We start from the raw sequence: 13,583 nt of genomic DNA on the forward strand, positions 1-13,583 counted from the left end.
CACACTCGCATACCAACGCACACAGACACACAGATGCACAAATAGACACACGTGGAGACACAAAAAAGACAAATATCGCCTGTATAGCTTTAACAGTCTATTGGGGAAAGTACTGTTAACGAGCATCGGTGAAGGCTGGGACGGCAGATGATAATGGTCAGTGGTGTTGGTGACTGAGCGGGAATCGAATATGGGTCGCGAAGTTCTGAGCGCAGTGCACTAAGCGCGCCACTACCGCTTACCCAGACACACAAAAAGACAAAGATCCCCCATATAGACTGTTGGGGCAAGTGCTGTTAGCGAGCACCTATGAAGGCCGGCATGGTACATGAGGAGGTGGGTGGCCAGCACCACGCCCGACCACCTCTGTCTCCCTAGTGGCGATGTTTACACACCGCACCAGGTACTCATTTGATGCCGATTCGACCTAGGGGAGACCCAGGACCGGTTCAAATAATGCTCACCTGGTGTTAGCCGTGAGCGGGGATCGAACTCGGATCGCCGGGTTCGAAGCACAGTGCGCTAACCGCTACATCACCGCTCTCCCAAACCAAGACAGACACGCATGCAGGCAGACAGACAGACACACACACACACACCTGTGTCTGTAACTCCAGTACGCGGTGCTTGGTCTCACAGAGCTGTGCGCGGGTGTCCCCCTCGCGAAGCCGCACCGTCATGATCTCCGCCTGCAGCTCGCCCAGCGCACACTTCCCACGCACGGACGTGCGGGACACGTGCCTCTGGCAGCAGCACACAGTTGCATACACACGCACACACGCCAATCAGAATACAGTATGAACGTATAAACACTAACTGGCGAATAACACCAGAGCTTCGGGGGGTTTGGTGCCCAACTGCTGCTTTCCGTGCCTCCGATTAGCACGGTGGGGTACGTACGGTGTGAAGTTCAACGTGAAGTACATACATTCCCGCTTGTCTGCGGTTCTTCGCGCCCCCGAGTCATTCTCTCTCTCTCTCTAGGGGTCTCTCGCTCATCGAAAGCGAGCGAATGCTGTGTGTGTAGCCATGTTACAAGTCTAATTTTTATCATCATTATTATTAAGCCACACGTTAATCAACCGTGCAGAGAGTAGTGAACCCCGGTGAGCCAGATTTCACACGTAGCTGGACAAGGTCGGGAAACAAAAACACCCCCATTTAAAAAGCATAGAAAATGCAAAAAAATTATAAAATAGATAATCTATATTTCGCTATATATGTAACATATAATGCATAATGCACACGAACGTGTTGTCATGTGCATGATGTGTAACACAAGTAGTTGCCACAGTGTGGTAAATTTGTTTAAGGCACGTCAGTAGTGGTAGGGCACTGTGGGGAGGTGCGATAGGGGGAGGGTGGAAGGAGAGGAGCACCACCTACCCTCGCACCAGTGGGCACAGCTACAGTGCTGTACAGCACACATTACGAAAGTACCCTATATATATTTTGATCTGTACACAAAGGCTATGACAAAAGCTCTCCCGTATAGCCTCCGACAGACTGTTGGGGCAAGTGCTGCTTCGCGAGCACCTATGAAGGCCGCCGCACGGTACACGAGGGGGTGGGTGGCCAGCACCACGCCCAGCTGCCTTCATCTCCCCAGTGCTGACATTTAACAAGCCGCAGGAGCTACTCATTTAAGGCCGAGTCGACCTGTATACCAAGACGTGCACACACACTACGCGTATTTCAAGACGGTCACTGCATCGCGCGCTTTCAGATGCGCTCCTGCGGAGTGCTCTTCCTTCTGAGATTAGAAAGCCACTGGAGCTATGCACCTCTAAATCTAGATTGAAAACTCATTTCTTTAGAAATGCTTTCTGTTGTTTAGTTTATTGTCCTTCCCCCGCACCTCCGATTAGCACGGTTGGCTACGTACAGTACAAAAGAGACATTCAACATACATACATAAAGTGTTACACACATACGGAACATCAGCGCACACGGTTTAGTGTTTACTTGCACAAACGAGCGAAGTGACGTATCCCCTCTGATCCGCCTCCCTGCCAACCCCCCCCCTCCCCCTGGTTCCCCGTACCCCCTCTGCGGACCCCCGGGGTGCTCACCTGCCAGGCGTCCTCCAGATCGCGCACCTGCTGGTGCAGCTGCTTGAGCGAGGTGAGCGCCTCCGCCTCGCGGATCTTCACGGCGATGAGCTCCTCCTGCAGCCGCGCGACGTTGCTCTCGTCCGGCAGGGAGCTACAGCGCTGGGAGACGGAGGGAGCGGGCGCGAGACAATGGGCAACGTGAGAGGCGGGCGGGCAAACGTGCAAGCTGGGCAACGCGAGAAACGGGCAACGCGAGAGAGACAATGGGCAACGCGAGAGAGAGACAATGGGCAACGCGAGAGAGAGACAATGGGCAACGCGTGAGAGACGGGCAACGCGAGAGAGACAATGGGCAACGCGAGAGAGACAATGGGCAACGCGAGAGAGAGACAATGGGCAACGCGAGAGAGAGACAATGGGCAACGCGAGAGAGACAACGGGCAACGCGAGAGAGACAATGGGCAACGCGAGAAAGACAATGGGCAACGTGAGAGAGACAATGGGCAACGCGAGAGAGACAACGGGCAACGCGAGAGAGACAATGGGCAACGTGAGAGAGACGGCAATGCGAGAGAGACAATGGGCAACGTGAGAGAGACAACGGGCAACGTGAGAGAGACAACGGGCAACGCGAGAGAGACAATGGGGAACCTGAGAGACACAATGGGCAACGCGAGAGACACAATGGGCAACGTGAGAGAGACAATGGGCAACGTGAGAGAGACAACGGGCAACGTGAGAGAGACAATGGGCAACGCGAGAGAGACAATGGGCAACGCGAGAGAGACAACGGGCAACGTGAGAGAGACAATGGGCAACGTGAGAGAGACGGCAACGTGAGAGAGACAATGGGCAACGTGAGAGAGACAATGGGCAACGTCGCCGTCTCGCGACTGGCTGCCCCGCCCATGTTGTTTACGCTGCACAGCCTCGCCCACCTCCCAAGTCTCATCCCCCGCCCACTCACTTTGGAGACCCATATAAGGAGTTGCACTTGGAGGCTTGCCCCCTCTTTTCTCTCCGCCTGATGAAGACCGCCTGTGTTGCGATCGAAAAGTCGTGGGTTTTTTTGTTGCTTTTATTATTTTACATTTATTATTGGGGTTTGCAGGTTCCAGTGGAAGCGCCAATGCATGAACGAACCACAGTTAGATCCAATCGGTGCCAGATGGCAAAGTTGCTTTGTTATCTTCACCGAATACATGGTTTCTATGTTTTGCAGGGCACAGGAAGTCCGAGAAACTCAAGCGCTCAGCGCGATAACGCACATTGCAAAGAGTTATACCTCGGAGCTTTGGACAGCAAAGCTCGCAGCAGACCTGCCATGTAAATCGCAGGCGCTGCACGCTGAAGGCCGTGCCAGTGCCTGACCTCACAAAGCCAATCCCCACCTTGAACCCATCTCCTCCTCCTTTCTCCTCCTACAATCACATTGTCGGGGGGTGAGTGGGAGAAGAGGTGCGGCAGGGCAAACACACACCGCTCACCGGCTCACCTTCTCCATACCGATGACCTTCTCCTGCATTTCGTGCAGTGCAGACTGTGCCTCGGCTTCCTTAAGCCGAGCCATCACGAGCTCCCGCTCGAGCCCAATCACAAACTCTTCTGAGTAGCGGCCGCCTGAGCCCTGCAGAGGGGGCACGCGGTGCAGTCAATGCAGCCGCGTTCACCGGCGCCCAGCACCGGCCATAATCTATCCACGGCTGCACACGAAAGCCTCCCCCCAAACCATGTAGACATCTTTATATATATATAGCTCAGGGCCGGGAGATAACACCAGTCCTGCTATATGCCCTCCAAAGCATGTTTATCACATGGCAATCACAAAGATTGTACGGCTCAGTTTTGAAATATTCTGAATTCAGCATAAAAACTCTTGTTTTTTTTTTTTTTGCAGTAACTGGTGACTTTGCCGAGACCAGCGACTCTCTAATTAAACTGGTGTCATCACAGCGGGCTGAAACCCAGGCGGTAGTCTTGCGTCACCTCGGTACTCCCGACAAGGCCATTACGCGGCCACCGAGTGAGCAGGGCACCCGGCGGTGGTCGTTACCTTCTCTGCGAGCAGCTGTCGGAGGGTGGTGTGCGCTTGCGCCAGCTTGTCAGCCACCGTGGCATTGTGGGTGCGCAGAGAATCCACCTCACGGCGGAACTGCATGTTGTCTTCTGCCTCCTGGGCCCGCGTCACCTGACCCTGGGTCAGAGTAGAGAGAAAGAGGGGGGGAATGGAGGCGAACGGCACTAAGCTGGAAACAATGTAAGGTTTGCGGGCACAGCGATGTGGGCAGCAGTCATTAAAGAAAGACGGAACCCACAACACAAGTACATTACGCCGTAGCTGGTTATCCAGGCTCCGTAGCCTGCAGCACCAACATAGCACCCTGTAGTGGCATCAGAATAAAAAAAAATAAGATTTTGTTTTATTCATAGTAATAAGGTTGAGACAATTGGCCATGCGCACAATATTTCACGGACATGGATGACCACAACCCTTGAGGTACGGAGCCAAGCTCGGTGTTGACCCGAAAGCCAGGTGGTGGGGCCTTCAAGAGGCCAAGGTCTGTGAGCATCTCCATTTAAATTCGGGTGGACTGAACTCTGCGGCGAATGTGCAGCGAGATAGGTGGCCGCGTTCCAGAAGGGTGGGGGTGGCCATGGATACATCTATCACAATATTTATTTATACTCGAGGAATCCGATGACCTATGACGCTCTTTTTCATAGATGTCCTCTGAGCATCAGACTGATACCCTCTTCAAAACAATATTGAAAATGTATAATTTGTGAAAACACCTGCCGTGTAAAATTCATTCACATTTATGATTGAATGCAGCCGGCACCAGGGTACAGTCACACGCACAGCTGGATGTGCTCGTTGGAAAATAGCGATGGACGCTCGCACGTCGCGAACAGACCAGGCTTGCACCTCAAGCACAACCAAATACACTCAACTAAGCAAGCAAGGTGCCACACCGTGTGTATGTAAAGTATAGTGAACCGTGGTAATCGGAGGTGGGGAAAGGACACACTAAACACAAAAAGCAGTTCCAAATAAATTAGTTTTCAGGTAAAAAATGTTTTTACGTACTTGTATGAGCCTGTCAGCCAGCGCTGCACTCTCCTGTGGCGGGGGGGGGGAGGGGGGAGGTCAAACATCAGCCATGAATTCGGGGGCTGGTTCGGCCAACTTAACACATGGCCTCGCATTCAATCGGAGTTAAATCACGAATAAAGCCACGTAGAAAAGATAACGTCTTGGAAGTTTCCGAACGATATTTGAAATTTTATCTACACGCAGTGTGCCGAGATCCAAGCCTAAGGCCCAGCATACGAGAAGGCGCGCTCCCCAAACTCAAAACTTGTTTATTAAACGCCGTCTGCAGAGCGAAGACCGGCCCGTGATTCGAGGGTCTGATATGGCTCGGAGTGTTTTGGACAACTTCTTTGGTTCTTTTGGTAAAGTCACGTAGAATGAGAATAAAATAATACAATAAAATAAGATAATAAAATTCTCACGACGTTTCGGCCACAACACAAGTAGCCGAAACGTCGTGAGAATTTTATTGTCTCATTTTATTTTATTATTTTATTCTCATTCTACGTGACTTTACCGAAAGAACCAAAGAAGATGAATCCTTGCAGTCACGAAAGCTTTAAATCGAAATTGTTTTGGACAAGTAAACTGAACATTTGTTTACACAGGCCATGTGCAATAATCATCATCACGATCCATGGGGCAGATAGCCCCGTAGGTATCCACTGCACATGTCGTGATCTGTTTCCACTTCTCTCTGGCTTGTGCCAATATTCTCAAGTAGTGGGCACATCCTTCTGGCACCGATTCTCTCATGTCGTCGTCAAGCCATTCTCATGTAGGTCTTCCTCTCTCTCTCTCTGGTTCCTTCGATTTTTTTTCAAACAACACGCTTTTGCATTTTTCTTTTGTTGTACAGTGAGGGAAAAAAAGTATTTGATCCCCTGCTGATTTTGTACGTTTGCCCACTGACGAAGAAATGATCAGTCTATAATTTTAATGGTAGGTTTATTTGAACAGTGAGAGACAGAATAACAACAACAAAATCCATAAAAACGCACGCCAAAAATGTTATAAATTGATTTGCATTTTAATGAGGGAAATAAGTATTTGACCCCTCTGTAAAACATGACTTAGTACTTCTTGGAAATCACAGAGGTCAGACGTTTCTTGGAGTTGGCCACCAGGTTTGCACACATCTCAGGAGGGATTTTGTCCCACTCATCTTTGCAGATCTTCTCCAAGTCATTAAGGTTTCGAGGCTGACGTTTGGCAACTCGAACCTTCAGCTCCCTTCACGGATTTTCTATGGGATTAAGGTCGGGAGACTGGCTAGGCCACTCCAGGACCTTAATGTGCTTCTTCTTGAGCCACTCCTTTGTTGTCTTGGCCATGTGTTTTGGGTCATTGTCATGCTGGAATACCCATCCACGACCCATATTCAATGCCCTGGCTGAGGGAAGGAGGTTCTCACCCAAGATTTGACGGTACATGGCCCCGTCCATCGTCCCTTTGATGCGGTGAAATTGTCCTGTCCCCTTAGCAGAAAAACACCCAAAAGCATAATGTTTCCACCTCCATGTCTGACGGTGGTGTTCTTGGGGTCATAGGCAGCATTCCTCCTCCTCCAAACACGGCGAGTTGAGTTGATACCAAAGAGCTCCATTTTGGTCTCATCTGACCACAACACTTTCACCCAGTTGTCCTCTGAATCATTCAGATGTTCATTGGAAAACTTCAGACGGGTATGTATATGTGCTTTCTTGAGCAGGGGGACCTTGCGGGCGCTGCAGGATTTCAGTCCTTCACGGCGCAGTGTGTTACCAATTGTTTTCTTGGTGACTTTGGTCCCAGCTGCCTTGAGATCATTGACAAGATCCTCCCGTGTAGTTCTGGGCTGATTCCTCACCGTCCTCATGATCATTGCAACTCCACGAGGTGAGATCTTGCATGAAGCCCCAGGCCGAGGGAGATTGACAGTTCTTTTGTGTTTCTTCCATTTGCGAATAATCGCACCAACTGTTGTCACCTTCTCACCAAGCTGCTTGGCAATGGTCTTGTAGCCCATTCCAGCCTTGTGTAGGTTTACAATCTTGTCCCTTACATCCTTGGAGAGCTCTTTGGTCTTCGCCATGGTGGAGAGTTTGGAATCGGATTGATTGATTGCTTCTGTGGACAGGTGTCTTTTATACAGGTAACAAGCTGAGATTAGGAGCACTCCCTTTAAGAGTGTGCTCCTAATCTCAGCTCATTACCTGTATAAAAGACACCTGGGAGCCAGAAATCTTTCTGATTGAGAGGGGGTCAAATACTTATTTCCCACATTAAAATGCAAATCAATTTATAACATTTTTGACATGCGTTTGTCTGGATTTTTTGTTGTTATTCTGTCTCTCACTGTTCAAATAAACCTACCATTAAAATTATAGACTGATCATTTCTTTGTCAGTGGGCAAACGTACAAAATCAGCAGGGGATCAAATACTTTTTTTTATCACTGTATATCCTACACGTGTGTCCAAACAGTGGCAATTTTCGTCTCACGTGTGCATTCATATGCAGAGTATATACACTATCCGGGAGTGCACTGGAAGCCAGTACAACTGTCGAAGAAAACCCGTCCAGTCAGCGGTGACGGACACCCTTGGCGCTGCACCCAGTGCCTTCCTGTGCACGTTTGTGATGGTTCACTCACGTGCGGCAACTCCTGTGCACGTGTAGGTTATAATAGCGTGTGTGTGCGCGCGAGCGAGCGGCGATGCTGCTACCTTCTCCAAGTTGTCTATTTTCTGCCTCAGCAGCCGATTCTCCGTGCGTAATTTCTGTGGGAACAGGGGGAGGGAGGCAGAGAGAGAGGCAGGGAGGGAGGCAGACGGACTGAGACAGCTGAAAGAAACTCGAACACTGCATGGCTGGAAGAGGCCGTGTGGCTCAGAGTCAGAGCCCTGGGCCAGCACCGCTGAGATCCTAAGTTTCAACTGGATTCTCAAGCGCAGGGGAGTTGATCATCTCAGCTCAGTCACCCCTGTACAACAAAAAACACCCGATCACATTAAATTTGGTCCATCACTTAAATAAAGCACTGCAGGTGTGAAGCAAAAAAAATGGCTTTAATGGCCTTCAAGTAAACACCCTTTGCAAGACAACCTATGAGAATTCACGAGTAGTTGTGTAATGTCAGTTTTTGCAGGCCACGCTGTGTCACAAAGCAACGCGGTGCACCACATCACCTCGTGGCTTGCACCCGCGTGAGTGAAAAGTCCTCAAGGGTACAAATGGCTGTGCATTACCTTGATTTCAACCTGTTCCTCCATCTCTTTCGTTTTCAGAGCCATGTATTCCTTTTCCAACCTTCATGTTCCACACACACACAAAACAAAGACAGCCTTAACAGACTGCTGGGGCACGAGGCGGGTGGGTGGCCCAAAACCACGCCCGGCCATCTTTGTCTCCCCAGTACTCAAGTTGACACAACGCACCAGATAGACATTTTTAAGACTGAGTAGACCTCGGGAAAGCCCAAGACCAGGTCAAACATTTGCCGCTGTTATTGGTCGCGAGAGGGAATCGGACTTGGGTAGCCGGGTTCGTAGTGCAGCCCGTCAACTACCGCACTACGGCATCACACACACAAACACGGCCCAGCACAAAACAAGCAACCCAGCTTGCCTCTAAATGCCACGACTATTTGGCTGTACCCTACCGCATGGAAGCAACAAAATTCACAGCAGCCAACAAAGAGCAGGGAGCAAAACGTTCACATCACCAGTGTCCTTGAGTACACGTCAGGCCGAGCGCGGGCAGGCTCACGGGAACACACCAACACGCGGGGTTTCCACGAACACAAAGATCCTCTGTATAGCCTTAACAGGTTGTTGGGGCAAGCGCTGTTAGCGGGTAACACCTAAGAAGGCCGGAACGGTACACGAGGGGGTGGGTGCCCAGCGCCACACCCGAACGCCTTTGTCTCCCCAGTGGTGATGTTTACACATCGCACCTGGTACTCATTTGAGGCAGAGTCGCCCTTGGGGAGTCCCAGGACCGATTACAAAAATCGTAACCGGTGTCGGCCATGAGCAGGAATTGAACCTCGAGTTGCCAGGTTCGTAGTGCGGTGCACCAACCGTTGCACTACAGTTCCCCAACCCCGTGAACACACACACACACCCACAGGAGCTTGGGCTGCTCCGGGTGAACCTCATTACGGGTCTTTTCTGGAGCGAAGAGCTTAGCGCTGCCAGTTCTCGTGAAGACTGCGAGCAACTATTCTGGCTGCAAGCAAGTGCCAGGCTGTCATGTCCACGTGGGAACACGTGCTGGTTTCTGCCGACTCTACGAGCGACCGCTAGCTCGAGCGGTGACAGGCCACAGCGCATGGCGCCGGAAGAAGGCCCAAGAGGACGTGGCAGATGCTGGGCAAGTGACACCGCAGAATACAGCAACGAGCAGTGGAGTAAAGTAACACAAATATATATACAGTGTAGTTTAATTCTTTGGGATGCAGGCATCGCAGGCGGACCCAGCAATTACTGCCCATCGCTTCCTTTGCAGAGAGGAGGTGCGAAACGGAACGGATGGCTAACTTGGGGAGGCAGCCCCAATGCACAGAGGCGGCAAGGGGGCAGGAGCAGCCGCGCACGTCTCCAGCAAGGAAGGCCGAGGGCTTTTAAGAGAGGAGCCAGTCCCGGCGAGCGCGTTACGCTCGTGCGCTGGCTCTGGCGAGCACGTTCGGTGCACGCGCTCTTGGGAGGCTCACTTCTTGAGGCGCTTTGGGTTGTACTTGACCTGCGTGGCCGCGGCGATGAGCTTGTCGGCACAGCCGTCCCATCGGTGTGGAACCACCTTCTGAAAAAGCTGCTCGCACAAAAGACAAAGATCGCCACCCCCCCCCCCCTTAAAATTCAGAGGCAAGTGATTATGCACAACCCTGCCAAGTCACGCCCATGCCACCCCAGTTGCCAGAACATTCACTCAGCTGGCCTGGTATGGAACCGCCTCCCTGAACACATTGTAGGCGAAATCACCGATTCTGGTCTCCAGGCATTCAAATTCCGAGCACATGGACATCTCCTAACTTCACCGCACGCCTTGTAGGAGTGAGTCTTTGAGCTGCAGTGAACCAATGATTATGTATTAATGTCCAATGGCTGTTGTTCACAATTGCACGCAGTAAAAAAAAATAGGGCTACTAGCGATCACCTTGCTAAGATCGGCATGGCACGCGAAGGGACGGTTATGGCCAGTACGGCGGAAGAGGTTGCCTTCATCCCCCCACGGCCGATGTTAGTTGGCACGCAGCGTCAGCTACTCTTGTAAGGCTGGGTTATTTTGGTGGCATTATTTTCCAAGGGTGGTGTCTGCACATGATAAGAAATGCTCTGTCAGCTGTGGAGTTCTGAAATGACATTTCTAGGTCTCAGTGACAAAGATCCGCCGTATAGCCTTCAACAGACTATTGGGGCACGTGCTGTTCGCGAGCACCTATCAAGGCAGGCACGGCACAGGAGGGGGTGGGTGGCCAGCACCACATCCAGCCGCCTTTGTCTCCCTAGTGGCGATATTTATGCACCGCACAAGGTCGACCTTGGGGAGGCCTAGGACCGGTTCAGATAATCGTCACTGGTGTTGGCCATGAACGGGAATCGAACTTGGGTCGCCGGATTCGTAGCGCAGCGCGTTAATCGCGACACCACCGCTCCCCACCAAGTCTCATAACACGATGCCACCAACAAACCGAGAAGATAATGGAGGTAAATAATTAAATGAAAAATAAACATACGTACGAACTGGTCATAATTCAACCCTGCCCAATTAGCTTCCCTTGCCACCGCTATCCTAATTATTTAGGTACCCTCATATTCAGAAGGCAGCTTCTGATTCATGTGGTTAGAGCACTTGATTCAACAACCGTGAGGTCGGCAAATTCAAATCTGGGCAGGGGTCAACCTAAGCAATCCTCTGCGTGTTGGTCACGACGCGTTGTGCACGCTGCTAGCTGCTCCACCTCAGTCTATGTAGCCCGGGGAATGGAGGGGAACGTGAAGCACCACACTAGAAGCACTCATTCCTGTAGCTGTGGACCGGGGTACTGGAGGAGAGTCCTTAACTCAGACTGAAAATATAGCGTCTACATAGACATGGCCAATCCACTGCTGAATGACGGCTTCACCAACCTTCCCCATCCCATCTATCATACACGCATCAATAAAGTTTAAAAAAATGTTAATGGCACTGAAGTGTTTGAGGGTTGTCCAACTCCAGGAACCCGCTTTCTGTGCTACCTGCAGCATGCCCTCCATGTCCTGTGCGAGCAGCTCATCCTGAAGAGCCGAGAGGATGGCGACACCCACCCGGAAAATCACCTCGAGGCCCTGCAACAAAACCACACCACCACCAACATTAGCATGGTCACTCACATCAGCATATACTCCATAACCACAGAAGCAAAAGCATATATTCCATAACCACCAACAACAGCCACCATGCGCCAATAAGTGGCAGTATCTTCACCACGGTGCTTATGCCAGGCCAGGTGCACTCTGAGGCCACATGAAGCGTTGGAGGCTCACTGACAGGAGGTCATGGGACAGAGCCAGGTGCCATGGATTTATGAAGATGACTGGCACATGCACCACCTGTGCCCCCTACTGTGCCAACTTACTGTATTTTAGTCGCCTGGGGCTATGCTAAAATTTGTGAGGGTCACTCATCTGCCCTCTGCTGTTGCTGGAGGTGACTGCCTCTAACTACCCAGTAACGTTTTTCACAAGCATCCTCCACAGAGGCCGATCTTGGCACCGCTGGTATCAGTCTTTGGAAAGTCCACTCAGCTCCAAATCTTCCTGTAACGCATCAGTCCATCTCTTCTCCAGCCTGTGCCACTTCTATTTATCCCTCTCTAACTGGCCAAATGGAAGCTGCTTGGGCATGTAGTGGCTAGGCATGCAGTGACTACGCATGCAGTGACTAGGCATGCAGGTTACATGACCCAGCCAACGCAACATTATCTGCCGGAGCTCACCGATGGGAATATGTCCAGATCTTTCAAGGATTTGTGAGCTCTTCACAAATTCCAGTCTGGTTATACCCAGGATGGATTGTACGCAGACCAGTCTTAATGCTTTAAACTGGTGCAGATGTTGTATGAGAATACCTTGAGCTTGTGACGAAAAGATGCCACTCTGCTGATTCGGTGTGAAACCTCTGCTGCCAAATTGGAGTTGGTGTAACCACACCACCCAGGTATTGAAACTTCACCACAACTTCCCCATCACTCGTGGGGGTGGGGGGGGTTGAAGGATGACACAAAGTACCCAGGCCGGTGCTTAATTTTGGTGGAGCTGATGGCAAGATTCCACACCTCTTATTGGCACGCTCCAGGTCTAGCAGCAGCGCCTCGCCAACTCCTCCTCTGAGTAAGCAGCAACCACGAGATCATCAGCATACATAACGTGGTTGACCAATAGTGAGCCATTCCTTGACCGTATCCGGGCATCGATCAACCTCCGATTGTATCTGTACCAAACATGAATTACTCTGGTAAAACCATGGAAAGCTTCTACAACTACGTGGTCGAAGAAGATGGAAGATAATGTGGGAGCCAGATGACATCCCCGTCGCATCCCAACTTGAACAGGAAATTACTGACTCCCGACCATTACTCGGGCCTGCCCACCATAATGAAGGTCATTAATAATTGTGAGTCAGGGACCCTGAAAGCATGAAGAACAACCCAAAGCATTGAAATTACCTAGATATGGCATGCATGCAGGACCGGTCCAGGCCTGAAACCACAATGGGGCTCTGTAAGCCTTTCCTCAGCATGCCTGGCAAGGCAATGTTGAATAATCCTTGCCAGTACCTTTCCCAGCACACTGAGGAAGGAGATGTCCTGGTAGTTGTTACAACGAGTACATTCGCCCTTCTTAAAGAGGAGGACCACCATGGCATCCTTCCAATGCTATGGGACCGATCCTGTGGTCCAGAAAGTTGTGAAGTCGTATAGGACACAGTCTGCACACAGACGCAACCCTCCCTCAGCAGTTCACTTGGGAGACCATCTCTGCACAGCGCTTTTTCAGGTCTCAGACTCCAGATCGCCCTCGTACCTCCTCAATAGATGGCACCTCATCCAGCCACTCACAGGGGGTGACTACTTCTGTCAATAATTGAGGCACCGCAGCCCAAGCAGGGTCGTCCCCACCTTGCCTCATGACGTTATTTGGGTGGAGGGACTTTCCCTAACCGAAGACCTCACAAATGCTCCGCACACATGTACACCTGTTCCTATGGGTCAGAGATTAGATCACTGTTCTTTCCCTTAAGGATGGCGATAGGTGTGGCGCTGTAGATCACTTTTTGATGCAGTTATAGTGATTTGTGGTCGGGGGCGACTGAGGCAGATTCCATCTCCTCAGCAACCCACGACCACCACTCATCCTTGTAGCACTACACAGCTCTCAGAATCTCTGAGTGAAGGCTGCGGTAAGCCTCCT

The 13,583-nt window shown here is 51.0% G+C and overlaps 1 protein-coding gene across 2 annotated transcripts in view; it reads right to left on the minus strand.

Annotated features, from left to right (window-relative positions):
• LOC116938952 (ecotropic viral integration site 5 protein homolog) overlaps positions 1 to 13,583 on the minus strand; it is a 583,027-nt gene that overhangs the window by 8,146 nt on the left and 561,298 nt on the right. For both annotated transcript variants that reach the window (XM_076061015.1, XM_076061016.1), the window contains 9 exons: positions 11,370 to 11,459; positions 9,845 to 9,942; positions 8,379 to 8,439; positions 7,857 to 7,910; positions 5,143 to 5,175; positions 4,108 to 4,248; positions 3,550 to 3,681; positions 2,073 to 2,213; positions 600 to 743 (listed from right to left, as the gene is read on the minus strand). In XM_076061015.1, the coding sequence (XP_075917130.1) occupies positions 600 to 743; positions 2,073 to 2,213; positions 3,550 to 3,681; positions 4,108 to 4,248; positions 5,143 to 5,175; positions 7,857 to 7,910; positions 8,379 to 8,439; positions 9,845 to 9,942; positions 11,370 to 11,459 (894 nt within the window). The remainder of the gene's footprint in view (positions 1 to 599; positions 744 to 2,072; positions 2,214 to 3,549; positions 3,682 to 4,107; positions 4,249 to 5,142; positions 5,176 to 7,856; positions 7,911 to 8,378; positions 8,440 to 9,844; positions 9,943 to 11,369; positions 11,460 to 13,583) is intronic.

This window comes from Petromyzon marinus, chromosome 5 (genome assembly GCF_048934315.1).
Source record: "Petromyzon marinus isolate PM22_M1 ecotype Great Lakes invasive population chromosome 5, UKy_Petmar_22M1.pri1.0, whole genome shotgun sequence".
Taxonomy (NCBI): domain Eukaryota; kingdom Metazoa; phylum Chordata; class Hyperoartia; order Petromyzontiformes; family Petromyzontidae; genus Petromyzon; species Petromyzon marinus.